Source organism: Macaca nemestrina, chromosome 1, assembly GCF_043159975.1.
Source record: "Macaca nemestrina isolate mMacNem1 chromosome 1, mMacNem.hap1, whole genome shotgun sequence".
Taxonomy (NCBI): Eukaryota; Metazoa; Chordata; class Mammalia; order Primates; family Cercopithecidae; genus Macaca; species Macaca nemestrina.
Window position 1 is genome coordinate 43,734,501 of NC_092125.1, and position 26,152 is coordinate 43,760,652.

At 35.1% G+C, this 26,152-nt stretch overlaps 1 protein-coding gene across 10 annotated transcripts in view; it reads left to right on the forward strand.

Annotated features, from left to right (window-relative positions):
* LOC105484596 (hemicentin 1) overlaps positions 1-26,152 on the forward strand; it is a 514,524-nt gene that overhangs the window by 293,289 nt on the left and 195,083 nt on the right. For all 10 annotated transcript variants that reach the window (XM_024793708.2, XM_024793713.2, XM_024793709.2 and 7 more), the window contains 13 exons: positions 2,391-2,486; positions 3,692-3,819; positions 5,884-6,028; positions 9,376-9,488; positions 11,148-11,307; positions 11,923-12,091; positions 14,829-14,956; positions 16,428-16,700; positions 19,042-19,137; positions 21,659-21,853; positions 22,885-23,015; positions 23,181-23,328; positions 25,306-25,432. In XM_024793708.2, coding sequence (XP_024649476.2) covers positions 2,391-2,486; positions 3,692-3,819; positions 5,884-6,028; positions 9,376-9,488; positions 11,148-11,307; positions 11,923-12,091; positions 14,829-14,956; positions 16,428-16,700; positions 19,042-19,137; positions 21,659-21,853; positions 22,885-23,015; positions 23,181-23,328; positions 25,306-25,432 — 1,909 coding nt within the window. The remainder of the gene's footprint in view (positions 1-2,390; positions 2,487-3,691; positions 3,820-5,883; positions 6,029-9,375; positions 9,489-11,147; positions 11,308-11,922; positions 12,092-14,828; positions 14,957-16,427; positions 16,701-19,041; positions 19,138-21,658; positions 21,854-22,884; positions 23,016-23,180; positions 23,329-25,305; positions 25,433-26,152) is intronic.

A 26,152-nucleotide genomic window follows, 5' to 3' on the forward strand; every position in this document is an offset into this window, starting at 1 on the left:
GGAAAAGCATTTAGATAATGAATTGCATTTTTAAAAATAATGGGATGTTTGGGGTATTTTATAGAAAGCTTTCAATCAGTTACTGCTAAGTTAATTATTTTGTTTTTATATTTTGGGTGGGCACATGTTCTCATTCTGTTGCCCAGGCTGGAGTGCGGTGGCATGAACTTGGCTCACTGCAAACTCCACCTCGCAGGTTCAAGCAGTTCTCCTTCTTCAGCCTCCCGAGTAACTGGGATTACAGGTGTGAACCACCACACCCAGCTAATTTTTGTATTTTTGGTAGAGATGGGTTTTACCATGTTGGCCAGGGTGGTCTCGAACTCTTGACTTCAAATGATCCACCCACCTCGTCTTCCCAAAGTACTGGGATTACAGTTGTGAACCACCATGCCTGGCCCAAGTTTATTAACAGTATTAAATGTACATTGGCCACTTAAACTTCTAGATATCAATTACATTGTCTACTAACAAGTGCTTCAGTGTTCAGCTCTGTGGTGAACTCTATGGTGGACAGAGTCAGATATAGAGTCCCTCACCCAGGTAGTTTGCAGTCTGTTCTCTGAGTGGATGCCCATAAAAGGAGCTACTGGGAAACACACATCAGATTGGGTCAGATTGTGCATGACTTGAATGTCCAGGTGAAAAAAATGGATTTGATGAACTAGAAGTTAGAGAGCCCCATTTCAAGTTTGATAGGCAGGAAAAGGTACATGAAAGTACTGTTTCAGAACAACACTGCTACAAGGTAGGAAGAGAGATGAGAGAAAGGGAACATTGAAAAGCTCAAAGAGTGATGATGAGAAACATCATCAGTGATGATGATAAAAAGTGAGACCTGAAAACAAATTAATTAAAGGAGATGAAAGGAAAGGAAGAATAAAAGAGCTCAATATCTTGAGCAACAGTTGCCTAATTGTCAAAATTAAATTGTCTGAAAGGAAATTAGTGATTAGAAACTTGATTCTCATGGTATGTTGTTTTTCTGCACAAATTAGCCCAAGAATTCGGAATACAAAAAATATCCTGGGTAGAACTAATGTATGATTTATTAATCGGGTGGTTTGCTGAATTTTTATTTCCAAATGAGTGTCTGCTATTTAGAGTGGATGCTGACTTAGTTTACCAGATGCAGTTCTACAATTAGATGCATATGGTTAGCAGAGGAGTGGAATCTTTGTCATGGTTCTTTATCTGAGATAATATGGAACTATTCATACTGGAAAGCTGTACTTCTCTCTGTTCAAATCTTATCAATAGATTAAACTGCTTATTTTGGGTCATATATTTACAAGGTTACACTCATTCCCCTATTTAAAATTCTCTCCTTCCTTCCTGATTGCTCACAAGACAAAACCATGCTCTTGAGAAGGTACCAGCCCACCTCTTCAACTTCAGTCTCCTGACTATCCCCACACAACCTATAGCTCAGTAGTCCCCATCCTCATGGCTCCAATACCCTCTTTAATTACAAATATTTTGTAATATCATTTTATTATCTGGAAAAATTTTATATATTTGATCTAACTACATAAAAAATTATGTTAATATCTAACACATACAAATGAAAAATGAGGGAAAGTAATTTATATTAAAATAATGTATATTTCATTATGTAAATACTCTGGCATTGTCTGCACAATATGAAGATACATTTATGTGACATCATTATGAATTCAATAGCTCAAATGCAGGCTCACGCAGGAGTATAGGATTGATGACTCAAAAACTCCAAGCTGGTGAAGTGATTTTCTAAGATGATGTGCAGTTATTATTAAAGTTCTGCCTTCTGTGCATACAGAATTAGATTGTAGACTCATGTAGTTACAAACAAAGTTATGAAATACACACAGTTCAGTTGGAGCTTCAAAATCGTGCTGGACTTGGGAAAATTGTTTCTTTGCGAATCTGCCCCATGTATCGTCTCTCTAGTTTTTACCCACTGAATGCCAGCAGACTTCTCCAGTCATTGCATCAACTAAAAAATCTCCCCTGCAAGCTTCTAACAGGGTGGTGGTGCAGAGTTCATTGATGGTGCAGCTTTCCATTCTTTGTACGGGCCATGATTTTTCTAGTCATGCTCTTGCTTTTGTAATCTATTAGATTTGGACTGCCCTTCCTCTATTCTACTCACTCAGATATTACCTCAGTGTGAATCCTTCTCCAATCACCTTCATGCAGTCACTTCTGTCTCTGTTTCCAGAACTCACTGTCTGAAACTCTTTGTTAGTACTTATTTCACTGTGGTGTGACTGATGGTTTCTGTGTATGTCCCCTCCTCTACCAGAAGGCAGTGCACACTTTCCATCCACAGATCTCAGCACTGTTTCTGGCACGTAGTTAATGCTCCATAGATGGTATTGGATGAGTAAATGAGTTCTTCCTTTTAGACTTATGGGCAAGCGATAAAGGAACCTATATTTGTGAAGCTGAAAACCAGTTTGGGAAGATCCAGTCAGAGACAACAATAACAGTGACCGGACTTGGTAAGATCAATTGAATGTCTACATACCACGGTCTTCAAAATCATCAGACCTCTTTTACTATGTCATCTCTTGCCTGTGCCACTTAAAAAAAAAGGATAAATAACTAATTACTAGACCAACCTTCCCTTCCCTACCACATTTCATATTTCTTAGAATGTTAGTCCTGGAAATAACCTTAGAGATTATCTGCTCCAAAATGAAGGGCAATATAAATAAATTGTTTTAAATCTAAATATGAATACACACATGCACACGCACACACACACACACACACACACACACACACACACACATATTAGAGTCGTAGTCTTTTCTGATTCCCTTTTTACATTTGTTATTTTAGTCAACATGGAATTATTTTTGTGTATGATAGGTAAAAGTATAATATCATTTATTTCCAAGTAGTAAGACATTTGACGCAATATGCATTATTGAATATTATCTTCCCACTGACTAAAATACCCATTTGATCACATAGTAAGTTTATGTCCCCATGTCTAGTCCTCAGAATTCTATTTCTGAAATAGTACTACATTGCTTAAATTATTATAGCATTTAATGTGTTTTTATATCTGTCAGTACACGTTTCTCATTAATAACCTTTTACACAGTTTTAAAAATATGTCTTCATTTGTCTATGTATAAATTTTCCAAGTAAAATCTCTTAGGGATTTTACTTTATGTTAAATTTATTCATTAATTCTTAGAGAAGGGCATATTTACAATACTCCTTTACCATTCCATCTAAGAGAGTCAACCTCGTATTATTTGCTTGAGCTATTACAACAGCATCCTTATTGATCCCATTTCTTCCAGTGTACTTAGTTTTCAGATTAATATTTCCCCCAGAAATGATCCTGATGATTCCACTTTTCCATTTATAAATGTTTTCAGTTACTCTCCATTTGTCTACTGAATATATTGCAAATATCTTGGCTTGACATTTCAGGCCTTCCATGTCATAAGCATTCCTTTTTACCTTCTTTACTTCTACACTAATGTATTACCTATCCTTTTGCATTCCCCCTACTTAGAAGGAGACTTTAATTTTTACTTTCAAAATCATACCCATTTTCATGTAAATATTTTGTTTCTGAAAACTCAAATTTTTATAGCATAACTCATAGTCTTTGGGGCCTGTAAAGTGGTTTACCTTTCTTTTGGGTGAAATAGAGTTGAAAGTGCCTGTACTGTCTCTAATTTAGTTGCTCCACTTATTGGAATCAGCCCTTCAGTGGCCAATGTTATTGAAGGACAGCAGCTTACTTTGCCCTGTACTCTGTTAGCTGGAAATCCCATTCCAGAACGTCGGTGGATTAAGAATTCAGCTATGGTAAGAACATTTTAAATGCATGCATTCACATTCCTAATTTTCCTTTCTTTTTTTTTCCCCCCTTTGAGATGGAGTTTTGTTCTGTCGCCTAGGCTGGAGTGCAGTAGTGGGATCTAGGCTCACTGCAACCTCTGCCTCACAGGTTCAAGGGATTCTCATGCCTCAGCCCCCAGAGTAGCAGGATTACAGGTGCCTACCACCATGGCCAGCTAATTTTTGTATTTTTTAGCAGAGATGGGGTTTCACCACGTTGGCCAGGCTGGTCTCAAACTCCTGACCTCAAGTGATCCATCCACCTTGGCCTCTCAAACTGCTGGGATTACAGGTGTGAATCACCACACCTGGCCCACATTCCTAATTTTCTTGAGTAACAAGTAATGTATTCCAGTCACCAAAAGTATCAATTTAATAAATATACAAAAATATGTTTTTATAAGTATACCAAAGCTTTTCTTTATTATTAACATTTTTGTTATTCATATTATTTTGACATTAATGAAATGGAGAAATAGTGTAATTTTCATAATTTTATATTAAATTCAGTGTCACTAGTGAACTTTTTTCAGAATATAGAAGAACTGAAGCAAATATTGTTATTTTCATAGCACTTAAATATTTTTGTGCTCTTCTTTTTAGTACATTATTAAACGTTAATATTCCCATAAAATTCTTCCATTTTGTATATCAGTCTTTATTATTATTAGCTTTAAACATATCTTTCATTATGAACTATATAAAAATGTAGATATATATTGTCATTGTTTTTCAGTGTAAATTTTTTTATGAAAGGATGCGAAAAATGTTTACAGTTCTATGAAATTTTTTCTGTAAATAAGCTATCTATGGAAATAAATTTTCTTCTGGTTCAGAGCATTTTTCTTTCCATTTTCCAGAATATTGGGACTCACTCTCTTGCAGTACTCATTAGAAGTGAATATGCTGAACCCAGGAGGTAGAGGTTGCAGTGAGCCGAGATCGCGCCACTGCCCTCCAGCCTGGGTGAGAGAGCAAGACTCCGTCTCAAAAAATAAAATGAATTGACTCCATCTAAGAAGATGTAAAATTTCATATTTGCATAAAAACCTGAGAAAAAATAGCAAACCTCACTTAAAAACAAATGCCCTTGTAGAATGATAGTATTTGAGCACACAAGTATCTTCACACAAGTATTGTTCAAGAAATAAGAAATAACAATTAAGAGAGACTGTAATTAGAGTCTCAAGAAATATACAAGAAGTATATTTTTGTATATTTACTTCTTACTCAAGAAAATTAGGAATGTGGGCCAGGTGTGGTGATTCACACCTGTAATCCCAGCACTTTGAGAGGCCAAGGTGGATGGATCACTTGAGGTCAGGAGTTTGAGACCAGCCTGGCCAACATGGTGAAACCCCATCATGTGTGCTCAAATACTATCATTCTACAAGGGCATTTATTTTTAAGCAAGGTTTGCTAATTTTTTCTCAGGTTTTTATGCAAATAAAAAGCAGTGTAGGTGGATGATACAGATTTACAGGCGATCATTCTTAACTGAAAATATTACCAGACTTCCCTGACACAATTCATATATCACATATTGTCCACTAATATTTGTATCTGTTACCTAACAAGGGCGGATGTTGAGATTAAGTCCTTCTCCCTTGGTGTAAATAAGGGCCTATGTGCCAAAATAAAAATATCAAATGGCTTGCTAGTGGTAATAAGGCCTTCTTGGAAAAGAACAAGTTAAGCCAAAAGTAAAAATTATAGTGAAATTTGGATTTTGATTGATGACAAAATTTACAGGAACATTAAGCAAGTCATATCTGTATCTTTCTTTTTTTAGCTTGTGCTTAACTCTCTGATAAATATTAATAGGTATAATATTTGGAGGTATATCAGGATTAAATTATACAGTCACACTCTTGGTAACATTTATGCTCATCATTTTTCACTTAAGGACATTAAAATATTTTGTGTATAGACTTTTAGTAACCCGATTAAAAAAAAAAAAAGATTCTTTTTGACTCTCACAACTCCTTTCTTTTTAAATAAAAATTTCCTTTTTTTTTTTTTCCCTTTAAGTTGCTCCAAAATCCTTACATCACTGTGCGCAGTGATGGGAGCCTCCATATTGAAAGAGTTCAGCTTCAGGATGGTGGTGAATATACTTGTGTGGCCAGTAACGTTGCTGGGACAAATAACAAAACTACCTCTGTGGTTGTGCATGGTAAGAGACACACCCAATGTTATTGTTTTCAAACTGTGTACAAAGTAGTTGTTCCTATATTTTAATCAAATAACTCTGTTCCTCTAATTACAGTCTCTCTTAATTGTTATTTCTTATTTCTTGAACAATATCTACATTGTTAATGTTGTTTCCAGATTTCCCTTTTTTATGTACACAAAAAGACATTCTTGGGAGTCACCAGCTGAGTCTGGCCAAGGGCTTTTGTAAGTGGTTTCTTAATTGTTAAAAGTGACCTCGGCTCTCAAAGAATTATGTTTAAAAATACATTTTAATTTCAGACAAGCTGAACTCATTATACCCTCCAGATTGCCTTTTTTTTTTTTTGGATTGTGCAACAAGCATATCCTTACTAATGACCCCTTTGTGTTTGAGCTAGAAATGACCTAAGCTTTTCTAAAGGTCACCTCATGTGCTCCAATCTTCTTGCATGTTAAATAACTTAAAGGTCACAAATAAGAAAATCCAGAAACAATCTTTTTCCATTCGTGACTAACAGTAACCAGCTTTTTACATCTCAGTAATTGACAGCTTCATAGTTTAAGAAATTGTCATAACTTTTTTGTATACTTGCTTTAAAGACTGCAACACTACTTTTAAAAAAAAAAAACAAAATCAAAAACAAAAAAACCATTGCATTAAAAATAGCTTCGTGTACAGAGCTGAATATCTGAGGGAAGAAAGTAGCACAAAATACTTATTTTTAGTAGTTGATTTATTCTTTATTTAGAGTGTGAATTGGAGAGTCCAGTAGTTTTCCAATTCTGTTTGGTCTGTTGACAATATCACTGAATGCAGACTATTTTCTTCTATTTTGCCTGCTTCTCTTAAACAGCCTCTTCCACCTTTCTCAGTTTTACATTAAGTATCCACCAACATCACCATAGATATTCTTGAAGAAATATTATTTTGAAGAAATACTAAAGCAACACTAAATTAGTTATAACCTAGAGGAATAAATGCATACTGACAGATTGGATATGGTTGTGTAACTATTTTTCAAGAAGACCAGACCATAGATTTCCTGAACAGTGCTTATAGACTGGTTTGAGAATCTAGTGTAGAAATGCCCTCATGTTCTCCCTATCTGGCTTCTAGTGACTGCCTAGAATATTGTGTTGAATAGGATTCTGAGGCTGAATTTCACTTGAAAAAATGACAGAATTAATTTTGATGTCTTTCTTGTCAGAGGGGCGAGGATACCGACAAACCAATGATATGGTATATTGTGATACAAGCAGTTTTAATATTAAAAATTAAGAGATCATTTCACAGCATTCATTGGTCCATTTTAGTCCAAAATGAGTAACTAATTTAGTCAATAGAGTTAAAAAATTAGTGCAGCCATTTGCCATTAACTAAATCTAGCGGCCATTTAGCAGATGGATGTGATGCAGCCTAGCAGCTCTCTATACTTCTGTATTTATGTTAATTAGCAGGACCGTTCCTTCATCATTCTGTGTCTCCATTTTTAAGAATACTCATTAAAGGCTGTCAATCCAGTTCTTAAAATAATGAATGAATACAAGTATAAATGTAAATTAAAATGACAAAACAGTTTAATTGTCATATTGGTTTATATAGATTGACAATCTGAAAAGAAACTTCTCTTCCACACCCAAATGTCAACAGATTTCAAAACTGTTGCCTAAATTTGCCACTTTTCTTTATTGCTGTCAAACTCAATATGTTTGTATCAAAATGGCTTATTCCATGTTGCCACAAATTGACAGCATAGTTGAAAGATGAATATCCCATGATTAGTCTGAAAACTAAATTTCTTGCTTTAGAGAGTAGCCTGGCATTGTTGTTTAGGGCTGGGGATTTGCTGCCAATTCTTTAAGAAGAAATTATCTAAAGAGTAAACCCAGCCATAGGAAAATATGAGTATGTAGCATATCTAATCTAAGCCCCCCAAGGAATGTTTTTGCACTGAGTTTTCTGGTGTCTCTAGTTCTAAAAAACTTCTCCAGAGTAGTTATGATAATCCTTGAAAAATCTGATTTTAAGGAAGAGAAATGATGAGTGATTGAGCTCCTGGGAGCAGTTCCAGTCTCATCTTTCCAGAGGATGGAAAGGAAATGCATGTTATAGATTGGGCTTTTATTGTCTTCTTCTCACTATGTTAGGAACTTTCATATATGCAAGCTTCTTTAATCAAAATCACCATTTTAAGAACATTGAGTATTGATAATTTCTGTTTGTGAGAGTTGGTTCTGATTATGATTTACACAGAATGGAGGGCACTTTTCTTTTCCTTTTGCTTCTACTCATGTTAATTCTTCAGTTGCTTTCTAAAGTCAAAGATATGTTATTCTCCTTACTGAAAAATATCGAGTTAGAGTCCTTTTAGTCTTTTAAACATAAAATACTTGACTGGGCATGGTGGCTTATGCCTGTAATCCCAGCACTTTTGGAGGCCATGGCAGGAGGATCATGTGAGCCCAGGAGTTCAAGACCAGCCTGGGTAACACAGCAAGACCCCGTCTTAAAAAAATACATACATACATACATACAATAAAAAATACACTCTTTTTTTTTTTTTTTTTTTTTTTTTTGAGATGGAGTCTCTCTGTGTCTCCCAGGCTGGAGTGCAGTGGCGTGATCTCGGCTCACTGCAAGCTCCGCCTCCTGGGTTCACGCCATTCTCCCGCCTCAGCCTCCCAAGTAGCTGAGACTACAGGCGCCCGCCACCACGCCCGGCTAGTTTTTTGTATTTTTAGTAGAGACGGGGTTTCACCATGTTAGCCAGGATAGTCTCGATCTCCTGACCTCGTGATCCACCCGCCTCGGCCTATAGTTTTACCATTGAATTCTTCTTAACAAAACAAATCTTTTTATCTAGGTTAAATGTAGTAGCTCACTAAGTGATTCCTGAGTATAGATAGATATTTAATAAGCAGTAGCTAAAGAGCCCATTTCTCTGAATGTACGCTTATGTCAGCTTATTGCAGCTTAATGAATAAAGGACAGTGATTGGAGATTCACATTAAATGTGTAGCTCTTAGAGTGCAATTCCGTCTTGGGTTTCCAGCAAAACAAAATGAATTTTCTTCAGTCCTCTCTTATTTTTGTCAGGAAAGTCAGCTTATTAGACATCACTTACTACTTGATTTTAAGTTTTTATTTCATTTTTCAGATCATAACTACTTTATTGACTTTGTTTAGCACACTCCTTTACAGAGATTATCCTACATTTTTATCATAAAATGTTAAATAATTGCTCATTTTTACAAACATTAATGTTATATTGAAAATGTTCAACTTTAAATAATGATGTTAAATGGAAGAACAGGTGCTCAGATTCCAAATCCTACTTACCTTTTCAGTTCTGCCAACCATTCAGCATGGGCAGCAGATACTCAGTACAATTGAAGGCATTCCAGTAACTTTACCATGCAAAGCAAGTGGAATTCCAAAACCGTCTGTCATCTGGTCCAAGGTAAATAATACATCTAGTCATATTTCCTGAAGAGCAGAGTGTGAAGTTTACCTGCAGGTTATCCCAGGTCTTGAGCAGGAGGCTGGGGGAGTGAGGCATGGAAAGAAGATAAGTTAATAAAGGGTTTCCTCTGTGGCTGTACAGACATGCTGGGAACTCTCCAAGAAACCGTACAGATGCACCTCAGAAGGCTCTCTTGGATGTACAGGAAGTGGAGCATTTATACATGACATATTCCCTCCATTCCCCAGTGAAGCTTACACTGCTGCACTTCCTGGCTGTGGCCTTCTGGGGCTTTGGATAAAGCCCTGGTCCAAAAAAAAAAAAGAAACAAACAAAAGAAAAAACATAAGTGCAAGAAGGATGACCCTGGTGGATCATGTGGAGCTGTCCACTAGAGCTGCGCTGAAATTAAGAGGGAAGAGGGCTTAGGGATGTGGCACGGGATAAAAAGGATCTGCTATAAGATGTAAAGTGCTTAGAAATGTTCCGGGCACACAGTCTGTGCTATAGACATGTTCACTGTAATGTTTCTAATACCATTCAAGTCTCAAGTAGGTGATTTCACTAAAGACCTTTTAAGGTTCCTTCTAAATGATATGACTGCATGGATTTTCTTATTTATAAAGTTCTATGGTGTAGTCACCATTTCTATGGGTGACTAAAAATTGTAAGACACATACACAAACTAATTTATTCCCCTCTATATCCCTGTTATGTTGTTCAGCTTTTACTTGTATTCTTGCAGTGAAGAAAAACCCATTTCCTGAAGAAGTCCTTTCATCCTTGAACAGCCACAAAGATGGCACATTTTCTGTAAATGTATTTGAATCCAGCAAATATAAAGTAATGACATGCTAATGAAGTATGGCATTTGTATAATTAGCACTACTAGTGTTTTGCCATACCATCTAGTTTTATCTATCTAACAATCTCTGAAATATGGAGAAGTTGGTGTTGACATTTGTAAATAAATTAAAAGGTTAACTTTTTTTTTTTATTCTGGACAGAAAAGTCACAGCGGTAAAGCTAATCCCTGAACTGCACAGTAGCCAGCACTGAGTAGAAGTTTAATGCATTTTAAGGAAGATGCAAAAGTGAAATATTTCCATGTTGACCTCTGTGCTGTGGTCAAGCACAGAGGTTAAGAACGTGGTCTCTAGAGCCTGGCTGCTGGGTTTCAACCCCAGCTCTACCACTGAGGGGCTTTGTGATCTTGGGCAAATTCCTTTACTCCCCTCTCCCATGCTTTGATACTCGAAACTGTAAAATGAGTGTTGTGGTAGTTGCTATTCATAAGACTGTTGTGAGTGTTAAAATGGTTAATTCAGGTAAACTGCTCAAAACAGAGCCTGGCATAGCATAAGCATTCACTGTTCCATCCTTACCATTACTGTTATTCTCTGCCTTCTTAAGTAGCTCTGGAATGAAGATGACATGATTTGATATGGAGAAATACCACTTTTAGTACTTTTATTTGTCTAATGTTTCTTATAAATAACTTTTTTCAAGTTAGCATTTTAAAATTTACTCTATTCCCCCGTTGGAGATGTTTTTTTCTCTCTATTCCTCTTCTAGACATTGTCACTCTTTTATGATCTTAAAAAAAAAAAAAAAAAAAAAAAAAAAAAACCCTTTGCTTTTTGCTGTGTTTTTCAGAAAGGAGAGCTGATTTCAACCAGCAGTGCTAAATTTTCAGCAGGGGCTGATGGCAGTCTGTATGTGGTGTCACCTGGGGGAGAGGAAAGTGGCGAGTATGTCTGCACCGCCACCAACGCAGCCGGCTATGCCAAAAGGAAAGTGCAACTGACAGTCTATGGTGAGAGCTGGTGGAGGAATGGTTTTTATTGACATTGTCTATCTGTGCCAAAACTCACAGTTCTTTCCCCAGTACTGTTACCAGATGCATGTACCCCTAAAGTGAATTGCTCCCCCAAGTTGATATATTTGTTTACAGAAATGCATTTTTTACTGCCAACCAAAATCACTTCTACTTAGACTCTGATTTTAAGGAATGCAATTGTATAGTCTTTCGGAAAATTTTTATGGTATTTTCCCAAGAAGTATGCTTATTGCACCCAACCCTCTTCAGTAACACCAGTTAGTTAACACTCCTAGCAAAGCCAAACCTCAGCTATGTCTTGGGTAGGAGTCTGCCTTGAGGGTTTACTTTTACAGATGGTAGACTCTGAGAGGGCATTGAAGCCGATCTCTTCATTGTGTTCTAAAAGGAATTACTGACTAGAGAAATTTTTTCATCATTTTTCTTTTAGTTCTCACAATAAATGTATTAATGGAAAGTTTTAGCTTATGTCCTGAACAGCATCTTTTTATAAATTACTTAAGAACATTAGTAGTCCACATTTTAATGTAAATTAAACTGTGCTTTGTTTTCAATATACTATTTCCCTTCCAAAACATGTGTTTATTTTAGTAAGGCCCAGAGTGTTTGGAGATCAACGAGGACTGTCCCAGGATAAGCCTGTTGAGATCTCCGTCCTTGCAGGGGAAGAGGTAACACTTCCATGTGAAGTGAAGAGCTTACCTCCACCCATAATTACTTGGGCCAAAGAAACCCAGCTCATCTCACCGTTCTCTCCAAGGTAGGAGATCTGGGATGAATTGCAACACATGAAAACATAATCAACCTCTTGGGACAGATGGCCATGCCTATTCAGGTTATCAAATGTCTCAAAAAATCACTTTTAAAATTGAGATAATGCACATGTACATCTGAGTCTACAAGAAGTATTTATAACATCTGAATCATGCTTCTGACATCTTTAATGTCAGAAATGCTAACATTCAGCTTTGCCATAATTTTCCCCTGGTGCATTTTATAAGGTAGTTATTAAAATGGAGCAGAATTGTATAAGATTCCTGTTAGCCCAATGTGTAAACACACATAGAATTCCATTAATCCCATAAGAGCAATAAAATACAATAGGCACACTCTAATGTCTAGGATTTGGCTTTCATTGGATGATTTTGTAAGTCTTCTTGCTTAAATCCTTATACAAATATGAGCACATTGAGACAATGTACTGTATTTGATAGGCTAAGTGACGTAACAAGAAGAATACTGGAGCTTTGAAAGCACAACCTTCGTTGCCAACCAGCTATGAGTTTATATTTATCTCTTCCACTTAAAGTTTGCCTGAAACCTTTGAAAATTTTTAAGGGGTCTCTCTGAACCTCATATTTCCTATTTATAAAATGGGGATGATACTTATCTGAGAGGATTATGTAAGATAATGTACATTTCACATTCATTGTCTCTAGTTCTTGTTTACTATTTTAACCCAACATCAAGGCAAAAGTTACTGGTGAAATAAGAATTAGTCACTAGACTATAATTAACTTTCTATTAGAATCATTGATATATAATTATGAAGACATAAATTCATGCTAGTGTCATTTCCCTACTGCCAGTGAAGGAAAACAATTAAGAAGGACTTTATATAATTTTACTATTTGAAAAAATTTTCTTTGAATGTTTTTGAGTAAAAAATTATAGTAATACAGATCAGAAAGTTTTATTGTTCCCTTCCACAGTCGCAATTTCTTCTCCCTCTTCCCAGGGGCAAACACTGCCACAAACTTGGTAGGCATTCTACACATACATCCTTAAACAATGTAGATTACTGTTTTCTGTGTTTTCCATTTTGTTTTGTGTGTCTGTTTTCAATTTGCTATTGTAAAAAATAGTATATTATTATTTTATTAGTTGCTTTATTAAGTCAACATTTGTCTACTATTATACATAGGGATTCCATTTATTCATTTTAACTCCTACATGCATATTCTACATTTTATTTTTTCATTCCTTTATTTATGGACATTCTAGTTTGTTTATTCTTTCTATTTTTTTTGTTTGTTTTTAAAACAAGGCTTTTCAGTGAATAGCTTTGTATATTTCTCTTTGTATACTTATGCATGACTTTCTTTAGGACCTACATACAGAGCTACAATTCCTGATCAAAGCAAACTCCTGCTTCCAGCTTCATAGGCATTGCTAAATTGCTTTCCAAAGGGACAGTATTGATTATCCATCCACCAGCAGAATATGGGTGTACTTGTGTCCATGTTCTAATTAGCGCATGGTATTGACTGACTTAGGAATTTTTGCCAGTTGATGGGTGTAAAATGGTATCTTGTGATTGTTTTAATTTTCATGTGATTGACTTCAAGTGAACTGAGAATCTTTTTATGTGTTTGTTGGCCATTTGTGGTATTGAATAACCTATAAATCTGTTGCACAGTTTTCTGGTGACTTGTCTTTCTCTTATTGAATGTAGAAATTTGGTCTTTATTTTTGATAATAATCTTTTGTCTTTTATATGTGTTGAAAATATCTTCTCTCAGTCTATTGCTGTGGTGTCAAGTTTATGTGTGGTGCGTTTTGTTGTACAGAAGGTTTCAGTTTTTAAGGAGCACAATGTATTAATCTGTTCTTTTTCAGATGTGTACTTTTTGTATCTTAACATGAAGCAGATTATAAACATAACCTTCAGTGTTTAATTCTAATATTTTAAGTTTTGTTTTTCACATTTTGGACTTCAATCTATCTGAATTTTAAATTTTGTAAGTAATATCACGTAGTGCTCTCATTTTATATCTTTATTTTTCCATTTGAAAAGTCAGTTGCACAACATCACTTTGAATAGTCAATACGTTCCTTACTTTTTGTGATATAACCTCTGATGTTACATATTACATGTTGAGTTCTCAAATATGCTGAGGTCTTTCTGGAGGACTCTGTCCTTAACTGTTTATTCATTTGCATGTCTCTGGGCCAATAGCCCTATTCATTTGACTTATCTGTGTAAGAAATCTTGGTATTAGGTAGGTGTACCTGGCCTCCACTACCTTTAAAACTATTTTAACACAATGCAATAAATTTTTATATGTAGGTCTGGCTCACCCAGCTGCATTGCTACTCAAAAGGAGGAATATATTCAACTATTTTTGAGAACATATATATCTTCTTTTTCCTTTACTTTAACAATGTAGAAAATAATAACAAATTGCTGAAAATAAATTCAAAGTTAACTCAAATACACATTTGCTTTGTAGAGCAGAAAGATGTACAATTATTTGGCAATTTCAGACCATTAAGATTTAAAAGTAAAATAAAACTGTTTTTCTGTTTGCGGGAACATCATACACAAGATAATTATGAAAAGTCCTGGCTTTTAAGGTGTATAGATAGACATTGCAGATGGGAAAATGATTGTAAAAACTACTTGCAGAGTAGTAATTTCATACTGAAGTGTAGCTGCATAGGGGATATTTAAATTCGCCTGTTCCATGGTCTACTATATGGTTTCTTTCTTTTAGACACACGTTCCTCCCTTCTGGTTCAATGAAGATCACTGAAACCCGCATTACAGATAGTGGGATGTATCTTTGTGTTGCCACAAATATTGCTGGGAACGTGACTCAAGCTGTCAAATTAAATGTCCATGGTGAGTTTTGAAATGAGAGCATATGACAACCCTGTGGACTGGCCACAAGAAAACCCATAATCCTAGTTTATTCGATAGCTAATTTCCAAATTGTTTATGGAGTAATTAAAGAAAACATTCTCTAAAATCTGAGACTTGTGATTTTCTTTCATTTACTCTGAAAAGTTTTTCTGCTATTTATAAACAATCTTTTGTTTCTTCCTTTATCAAATAAACTATATTAAATTTTTGGATCTCGATTTTTCTAAAGGTCAGCAGTCACTTATTGCTATTATTGTTGATATATGGTAGAAAGAAAATGTGTTTAAGCTGGTAACATTTTATAGAAGCTAATACAAATTTTTAAATAATAATTTAGTAGTATTTAAATGATCATGTTCAATATTTAAAGATCTCAGCAACTGAAAAAATTCTGTTTTCTAGGACTCTTTGACTACACCTCCCTAGTTAGTTTGCTTTATTCCTCCAATCCACACAGTCCATCCAGTTCTTCATTCATTCAACACACTGAGTGCATACTCTACACCAGGCATTGTTTAGATGAACGATATTCAAATATCAGAAGAAATTAGCTCAGATAGTATTGATCTGATTTCACTCTCAGATGATCAGGACAATTGTGTCCGCATTGATTATGGGGTGTGAAGTCATATAAGAGTCCTGTCATTTACTAGCTCTAGGGCATCAGGCATATTCACTAACCTTTCTTATCTTTAGTTTTCTCTTTCATAAAATGATGATAATACTATCATCAAATATATAAGGTTCTTGTTAGTGACAACCTTTAGAAAGTGTTCATTAAATATTAAGTTAAAGAATGTATGGTGCATTAATTATAATTATATCCTTGTGGCTCAACTTGATTCTACAGTGCACAATGCAAGTATGTGGAAATCAGGAATCCTTTTCTGGTATTTTGATAAACTACTGCATTTAAATTTCTAAAGGAAGTTGATAAAAGGAAGAGATAGAGGCTCTTTGTGGTTTTCTTATCTGAAATTAGCAAAGGCTTTCATGAGAAACTTTTCTTATTGTCTGATCCTTCTACAAAGAGAACAGAAACTGAATACATGGAGAGAAATGCTTTTTAACCCTTATAGAAATTACCTGGATTGCCTTTTAAGAGAGTTTTTAACCTCAAATTATTCACAAATTAAAAGATGCTTAACATTTTAAAATGCTTGCTGTTCCTCAAGTTTGGAACTAAGAGTTTTATATTTATTATTTCCTGTAATCCTTGCAATGTACTGGGATTACAGGCTATTTTCCCTGGATTATCAAGGAAACAGGCCTCAGGAAGTTTACTGACTTATCCTAGATCACCTAGCTAGTGAATGGTCCGAGCCTAGGTCCAAATCTTGAAATTGTTTCACTTTTCCATGCTGCCTGTTGATAAGGAGCTCTCATTTAAAGTGAGTAAAGGAAGGAATTTGTAAAAGTTGGATTATTAATACCCAATTATTATTTCTAGTTCCTCCAAAGATACAGCGTGGACCTAAACATCTCAAAGTCCAAGTTGGTCAAAGAGTGGATATTCCATGTAATGCTCAAGGGACCCCTCTTCCTGTAATCACCTGGTCCAAAGGTGGAAGCACCATGCTGGTTGATGGAGTGCAGCATGTTAGCAATCCAGACGGAACTTTAAGCATCGACCAAGCCATGCCCTCAGATGCTGGCATATATACTTGTGTTGCTACTAACATAGCAGGCACTGATGAAACAGAGATAACGCTACATGTCCAAGGTGATTTTTGACACAGGAAAATATATGTATATGGGGTGGGGAGTGAGGGAAAAGCCCTAGAGCTAAATAGATTATCTTGGATAATCTTAAATTACTTCAGAAAGAGCTCTATATAACTTTTGTTACTCTTTGAAAGGAGAACCATTCCCAAAAGAAGTGAAACATACCATTTCTAAATCTGCATCAATTTTTGTATGCTTACTTTTGAAACAAAGTTGCCATGGATCATGTAGATAACAGAAACAATCCTAGATGATGCTCCACCCACTATTTTTGGTTTGGAAGACATTGCGGGAAGAGTGAATTAGAGTAGATTGTCACCTCACAGTGCTGGGGTGCACTCAAAATAGAGCCCTACGAAATCTAGATCCACTACTTCTCTATTAATACTGTATTTGCTTTGAAGATTTAAAGATCAGTGTTTACGTATTCAAGCAACAAATATTGATTGAGCTCTTGCCAGTCATCTGTCATATTCTAGATGGTGATGAGAAAGTAGTAACAAAGGCAAAACCCCTGCTTTCATGAGCTGTTCTAGTGTGAGTAGATGGAAAACAGACCAACATATAAACAAGAAATACAGATTATGAAAAGTGCTTTGTAGGAAGTTAAAATAAGGCAATGGTCCTGAGAGTTGCCTACTTTAGATTCAACTATCAAGCAGGACTTCTCTGAGGAGGTGATCTTTAGAGTGAGATCCTCTGGACTGGAAAGAACCGGCCACATGGAAATCAGGGGGAAGAACATTCTTGTCAGAGGGAATACTAGTACAAAGACAAGAAGAAAAGATAAGCAGGTATGGCACTTAGCACAGTATTAGATAGTTCTTAGTGCTGTACTGAGTATTAGTATTAATTAGTACTAATACTGTTCTAAGTATTAGTACAGTACTAAGGTACCTGACCCATTGCCAGGTTTGTTGGATGGTTGGCTAGGACACTAATGGAGAAGTTTTCGGGTTCATTCCACAAACTTTATTGGGTATTCATGTTTATAGTTGAATGGGAAAGATAATAATTCATGAAATAATCTCATGATTACATAACTAAACATTGGTTAGTGCCCTTATGAAATGGTGGAAGGCTCTATATAAGCTTTTAACAAAAAGACAAATCACAGAAGGCTTCCCTTGGGGTAGGGACATGTCAGTTGAGATTTGAAGGGTAGGTAGAAGTGAGGGGCAGCCCTTCCAAGAGAATGTGAAGAGAACTTTCCAGGAAAAGGACATAGAATATGAAGAGAAGGGCATGTAATATTTTGGGGACACTGGAATCAGTCATCGTCAATGAAGGCCAGCTAGCTGCATTCCAGACTGAGGACTGAGTAATATGTGATGAAACTGGAGATGTGGTCATGGGTCAGGTTATCCAAGACCTAGGAAACCAGACTAATAAAGTTAGACTTTATTCTAAATGCGATAAAAAGACTTTAAGAAGTCATAGTTGGGAAAGTGATGTGGCTGATTTCCAGTTTTAAAATCACTCATTTGGGAGGGAATCATTCAGCTATAGAAGATAAGGGAAACTAGTATAGACTAGTATAGTAGCCCAGGTAAAAGATGGCGGTAGTTAGAATGGGGAAAAGAAGGGAATGGGCTAAAAAATAATTAGGAAAGGAAATACTCAGGACATGGTGATGGATTGGATATGAGACTGAAGGAGATAGAGTTCTCAAGAATAACTCCCAAATTTCTTCATACAATGAATGGATGATGAAGCTTTTCAGAGACATGAGATGCACTGACAGGGGGCACTTTGGAAAGAACAGGTCTGAAACTTTATCTTATAGACAAGATGAGTACAAGTAATGATTTGAATTAGATAAGTCAGCGATGAGATTTGTATTTCAGAGAGAGTATTCTGGGGACTGTGCAGAATATCAATCTAAAGGGGAACATGTTTGAGAAAAGGATCCCTATAAGAAGTCTATTGGAATAGTCTGGTAAGAGAAAATAAGGGTTGAAAATAAGCAATGGTCTTAAACATAGAGAGGAAGACACAGATATGCGAACATATATGGTACTATATGATTAGATATGGAGGCCAAACTTAAGGGAGAAAGAAAAATGACTGGGTGGACCATAATGCCTTCATTGAGGGAATAAGGGAAATAGAACAGGATTGCGGGAAGCATAATATAACGAATGTTGTTCGGAGAATTTTCAGTTTAAGGCGCTGTGTCACATCTAGGTAGAAATGTTTGGCAGCTGGAAATAGGAATCATATTTAAAAGAAGAATCAGCAGAGATAGCAGCTCATCAGTGCAGGTGGTTCATTGTGCCTTAGGAGAGTTTGAAATTGCTCAAATAAAGCCTGTGATAAAGCATTTATTTTCCTAATAGAACCACCCACAGTGGAAGATCTAGAACCTCCATATAACACTCCATTCCAAGAAAGAGTGGCCAATCAACGCATTGCATTTCCATGTCCTGCAAAAGGTATGTAATACTCAAAGATATAGGCATTGGCATAATGTTATATTGTTTCAGAATGCTATATTGAACCCAAATTGCCATCCTTATAAAATTCCACATCAATCCTTGGTACAACATTTGAGCATAGTAGAAACTAACCCATCTTTTGGATAACAACTCTTTGAATAAATATTTTTTTTTCTTTCAGGTATTTTATTTCTTTTAATGTAAAGACTTTCCATTCTTTCAAACTTGCCTAGTCTCACATGTTTTCCAGGTAGTTCAGATCCTTCCTGCTACTTCTTATTTCATTCTTTTTTTTTATTTTTTAGCAGGTTTTCTCTTTACAATGTGATAGCTGGAGCTATTCAAAATATTCCAGATTTATCTCAACCTGGCAGAGGTATAATTAGGACTATTCCTTTGTTTGTTCTGGACACTTATGAAAACCTCTTTTCCTAGATCTCCTCTCAACTGTTAATTCTAGGACCAGATTGTAAATTGTCACTTGGAGGCTTATTCAAGCCCTTCTTTTCCTTGGATTTCTGGGCTTTCTATCCTACCATGTTTTCTGCCAGGAGATTGATATTATTTCTCCTCAGGGGAATATGAAAAGGACTGTCACTTTCACCCTAACTCTGCTGAGTAGGTAATCAAGAACATCCTCTCTCAAGCGTGTATTCATCAGCAGTGATTCAAAGCAGGTTTGTAGCAGTTCTGGCAAAGTCCAAGCAGTAGTCTTTCTGTAACCTCCTGAGGGCCTCCAGATGGCTAGTACCATTTGTGCCCCCTCATGTGCCTTTTAGCAGTTATTCCTGGGCGGCAGCAACTGAAGGTCTTCATGGCTGTCTCTGTTTCTCTGGCAAGCTTTTCAATCGCAGCAGTCGCTGTCACCAATGATTACTTTATTTTCTACCAATATTAAAAGAAAAATATCTTTAGCAAGCTTTCCAGATACCTAAAGAATTAACAATAACTATTCCAAGAGTCGCTGAGAATTAGGGAGGTGAAGCCTGGAGAGGAGGCCTTCTTTAGAAGGGTTTAAGTTCAGGGAAGTACTATGACTGCTCACTCCCACTGGACCCGCTGGTGGCCCTGTTGCTTCTTGTTCCCCTCTGGATTCCTGACTCCCAAGCTAATTTCTTGTTTTGACTTCCCTTTTCCACCTAGAAAAACATGTCTTCCTTACTTCTTCATTTTCACCTGGAATATAGTGCTTGAATTCATTTAAAGTTACTAGACATCTTTTTCATTATCTTTTATTTTGAATTTCATCTCACTCATGATTGTTCTATCATTTAAAAATTAAAGATAATGCAACTTCTTTCTTTTGTTTGTTCATTTACATTTTTATTACCTCAACAAATATTAATTAAGTAGTCTGATTAAAATTCATGAAGGAATGACTGGGACGAAAGGAAATGATTACAGCCTCCTTTTTTCTTGACAACATGCACAGGCAACTAGAATCCGTCAGTTTAACCTTTTTGTTCTCATCAGTCGACATTATACTATGAGCACAATTAAATAGGCCAGTCTTTAATTTTTTTCCATAAATATAATTTTCATAGTCACTGTTTAAGCCTTTAATTCAATTTAAGTGTAGCTTCAATGACATATTCTATGTATTTCTGCTATTCTTTTATATATATCCTGGGTTATATATTCATCCTTTAATATTTTACTATCATTTAATACAGGATTATTAACAATGTCTTCTGTAGTCATGTAATTTTTATTTAATGTGTTTTCTTCTTCTTATAGAGATTAAATAATTTTTTTAAATGCTTAGAATAATACCTGGCAAAATGTTTGCTAAATAAATACATCGTTAGTATAGATTTAATGTTTACTTATTTCCAATATTCCTTTTGATTCTATTATACACTCAAAGATTGTTGTATCATTTTTTTTCTCCAAGAGTACATAATTTCCATTCATTCTGTTAGTCATAAATGAATCCAGGAAAGCTATTTGTCTCACTACTTTCTCAACTACCATTTCAAGAATTGAGCTATTATCCTTTGTTTAACAGAATGAGATCTCCAAAAGATGCATGAACAGTAGAGTTTCCTCATCTCTACAATATCAGGCCTTTTTAAAAAAGGGAATTATAAAACATCATGTCTCCACATCATGTATACACTCTGTTTGGTTGGCAATCTTCATGTTGTATTTCTGTGACAGTGTCTTATTTTTGCTCTGTCTTTATTTCACCCTAAAACTCTCCCCACATCCAGTCCGTAGGATTAATATAGTTCCTGCCCCACCAACAAAGCACTGTGAACTCACTAGGAAAATGCTTTACTTACTATCATCTGAATGTTTAGATAAAAACAACTTTGTTCAAACTTTACCATAGGTCTCTTAAGACCCACTGGGATTTAGAGGCATTAACTAACATAATCTCTTCATATTTCCATACCAGGAGAAATATCTTGAAATTATTGTCATAAGAAAAACTTTATTTCTCTTTGATATATTTGATATTTAATAATTTCTGATTTTGTGGTAAAATATCACAAGACTCTAATTTCTTATTTAGGTACCCCTAAACCAACCATCAAATGGTTACACAATGGTAGAGAATTGACAGGCAGAGAGCCTGGCATTTCTATCTTGGAAGATGGCACCTTGCTGGTTATTGCTTCTGTTACACCCTATGACAATGGGGAGTACATCTGTGTGGCAGTCAATGAAGCTGGAACTACAGAAAGAAAATATAACCTCAAAGTCCATGGTAAATATTGCTAAAATCATGTAACTGACTACGTTTGTCAGTCTCCCGTTCTTAAATGTTTAAATTATTCTCTCAGTGTGGTATCATTTAATATTAATGTGAATAGCAGTAGTACCAAACAGAAATCTGGTGGTCTGATTGAATTTATTATTGGATTTAAACTTTCATGTAATTTTGTATTGTGACTTTACATCATTCAAAATTCAAATGGTAGAAAAAGATACATGATAAAAAGTCTCCTGACCCTGAGCTGAGCCATCTACTTATCCTCTATTTGGGATAAAGGAAAGTTATCTCTGTGTGTGTGTGTGTGTGTGTGTGTGTGTGTGTGTGAGTGTGTGTGTCAGAGATATTTTATGAATATACAAATACAATGTTTTATCCTCTTTTTATTTATAAAATGTACACATATAATAGAACATTATATTCACATTTTTCACCTTCTCTGTCTCATTAAACAATCTATCTTGGATTTTATTTAATGTTCCTAACTCTATAGCATCTCATTGTATACATACACATTTATTTGATCTTCCTCTATTAATGATGAGCATGTAGATTATTAACAGTTGTTTTTATTAACCTTTAATGAAAATACTGTATATATGCCATTTTGCATAAGTGAAAGTGTATATATATTTTAAAATTTGATGAATATTGGTTTCTTTAGACACTGGGCAATATTCGCCCTCATCAACAAAGTAATGAGTCTCATGTGACTTAATTAAGACCCCATAAGCTTATATTTTGATTAATATGTGGAATAAAAGTAGATTCTCCCTTAAGCTTATCCCAAATTTCATCCTAAATTTAAAACCTTGAAATAATAAAGTAAAAATCCAATAAGGGTTGTTATTATGAATACATTGGTCAAAACTTTTTAATTTTGTAACAAAGCGTATGCTTAAATATGTCTAGCTTTTCTAGCCATCAAATATTTCAGAATTTGCTGTATAAAGGCCATTATGAATAATCTCTATAAATAATATTTATTATAAAACTACCTAGCTATGACTCCTCTCTTTTTGCAGTTCCTCCAGTAATTAAAGATAAAGAACAAGTTACAAATGTGTCAGTGTTGTTAAATCAGCTGACCAATCTCTTTTGTGAAGTGGAAGGCACTCCGTCTCCCATCATTATGTGGTATAAAGATAATGTCCAGGTAAATAGAGTCATCCAAATATGTGTAATTCCTTGCCTCTGCATCTGAAGTAAGTTGTTCAGATGTTCATTTCTTACTACTAATAAAATAAACTTTCTACTTCATTTTTTAATTATGCATTTTTATTAGGATTGGAAATAACACTGACCATTTTGGCCCTTAAAGGTGACTGAAAGCAGCACTGTTCAGATTGTGAACAATGGGAAGATACTGAAGTTCTTCAAAGCCACTCCAGAGGATGCAGGAAGATACTCCTGCAAAGCAATTAATATTGCAGGCACTTCTCAGAAGTACTTTAACATTGATGTGCTTGGTAAGAAATAACATCCTTTTAAAAAACTACAATTCAGAGGCATTTCTTACCTAAAATAGAGCTGACTATATGAAAAAGAGAAAAAGATAAATTGACAGAAAAAAAATATAGTTTCATTCTATTATTTTTGTCCTTATTATTTGTTAATCAGAACCATATGATATAGAAATTTTGAAGATTTTCATTATTTATAATAGAGAGATGCCTTTGAATCATATATACAATAGTATCAAATACTCAAAAGCGGTACTGCTATATTGTGTAAAATAAGAAATTATTACTCTTGTCAATTTCTCTGGTTAAGTAGGCAGGATATTCTTTGGGAAGTGGCTACAACAGGGTGATGCAGAATATATCACATTCATGCTGTGTACATCCTGAAGCTGCTAGGCTGTACTTGAACAGAAGGTAGTAAATCCCCTTTCCTCTGCATTCTAATTGACTCTTGTAACTAAGTCAGTCCTGATTCTAATTAAGTAGGTAGCAGCTGTAATAAATTAGGATGTGAGACATTTTAATGGTAATCATAAATTTAAAATTCTATAATTTTAGTTTGTGAAATTATATTTGCCATTTAAAGTTCACTTTGTGAAAAAATGACTTTCTCCATTTTCAATATTTTGCTCCTTACAATGGGCACATAATTTGTAAGTCTTGAGTAGAAGTGAGGTGGAGGAATGATACTGCATAAAAATTATATTCATAAACTGCTATAACATAAAAATAATTCCTCCCATTAGGCTTCTCAAAGCCTGAAATTTTTCTTTCCACAAAATCACCATTATTATATTTAAGTATAAGTTATAAAAACAAACTAAGAAATCATTGTTATCATGAGTCTTATTGACATTATTTCTCCTGGTACTCATCTGCTCCCTTGACTTAATTCCATCTGCGTGCTGATGACTCCCAAATTTTTATCTCCAATTCAGACTTCTTCCCTGAGCCTAGGGATAGATAGCTAATTTTCTCCGTAGTATTGTGACTTGAATATCTTAGTTTTATATCAAACAAAGAGGTCCCAGTGAAAGCCAGTTCCAGATGCCTTCAAGATCCCCATTCTAGGGACGGATACCTCCATCCACTCACTTGCTTATTCCGGAACTTCCAGGTTCTCACTACTACCTTCTCCCCAACATTTCAAATCTATACATTTCCTGTTATGTCTACTTCCTAATTCTTTGGTGATCTACGTCTTTTCATCCTTCTGTGAAAGTCTATCATCATTCATGAGCTGAATTAATGTAATAGCCTAAGGTCTCACCTGAATCCACTTCTTGCTACTGTAATTCATTCTTCACTTAAAAGCATGTGGTCTTAAAACACAAATATGATTACACCCCACTCCTCCCCTACTGAAATCCTTTAGTGGTTGGTCATTTTTCTGAGGATGAAGACCAAACACTTTAACATGGTGTGAAGGGGGATGACTAGACCGAGAAGTATCCAGAAGCTCTTTAATAAGCTTGATAATCCCAAGAATAAAAACTAGCACATTATTTTTCATGTTATATTGCATACCAAATTTACCATCTTAGTTGTTTAAAAGACAAAGGTAATATATTTCAAGTAACACAACAGTATATGTAGAATTTGAACATTATAAGAGTGATGTTAATTGTCATTCATTATCCAAAATGTATCGCGGTAGCAAATTACATTATATAAGCATCACTGATCACTTACATTCTAAGCTACTTTTGCGTATGAGTTTAATACACCCAAAAATGAATCCTATACTATCATAATTCTTGCAGGTAATTGTCTTGCTAGCAAATATTTTATAAATATGTTTCTACATTTAAATTTATCGTTTGGGTACACAGAAATGATATGAAAAAGTGTTGTTGTGTGGTATTTTATGTTTGACATTAAGATCTTGTTGAAATACTATAGAAATCATTGACTGCTTTCTAACCCCATGCCTGCTCTTTTTGCTGAGTAACAGAGTTTCATAATACACTGTCTTTGTTCAAGTTCCACCCACCATAATAGGTACCAACTTCCCAAATGAAGTCTCAGTTGTCCTCAGCCATGACGTCGCCCTTGAATGCCAGGTCAAAGGCACTCCCTTTCCTGATATTCATTGGTTCAAAGACGGCAAGTGAGTGTCTTTTCTATATTTGTTGCAAGGGTTCAATTGATAGGAAAAAGATGTATAAAAATGCATGTGGACTTTCTCCCTCTTAATTATTTTATTACATAGAATATTATTAAATGAGCATACAGGAAAAACAATATTGCTCAAAAACTAGTCTAAAAGTCTTGTAATATTTTTCATTCTTATGGATTCAAAGCTCCCTATAAATGTTGGGAATTCATTTTAGAAACACAGAGAAACTCAAATTTAATATACACTAAATATCCTCTGTCTAAAGGCTAACAGTGAAAAATACAAGATCCAAATGTGAGATGATTTTCTCTTTACATGGAATTTACTTTTTAAAAAGGAAAATGTTTTTATGACAGTGAGATGAATACTAAGCTAGTTCTGTGTACCGGCAAAAAGGAACTACAGATGTTTCTCCAACTCCAGATCTCAAGGGCTGCTGAGGTGTGCCTACATAGAAGTGGCTGCAGTGGTCTGTATTGGTTGTGAGAATTTATTTCTCAAATGGTGGTTACAGTTTGTGTTTTACAGTTTCTGGGAGCAGATATCTAAGGCCTAAGTAGAAAATAGTCAAGATTTTTGGTATATAAAATAAAAGATTGTATTCAAGCTTTTTATAAATCACTAATAAATACAAACAGCAACAGAGAAAATATATGGAGGATATGAACAGACAAAGTATACTAAGGCAATAAACATATTAAAAGATACCAT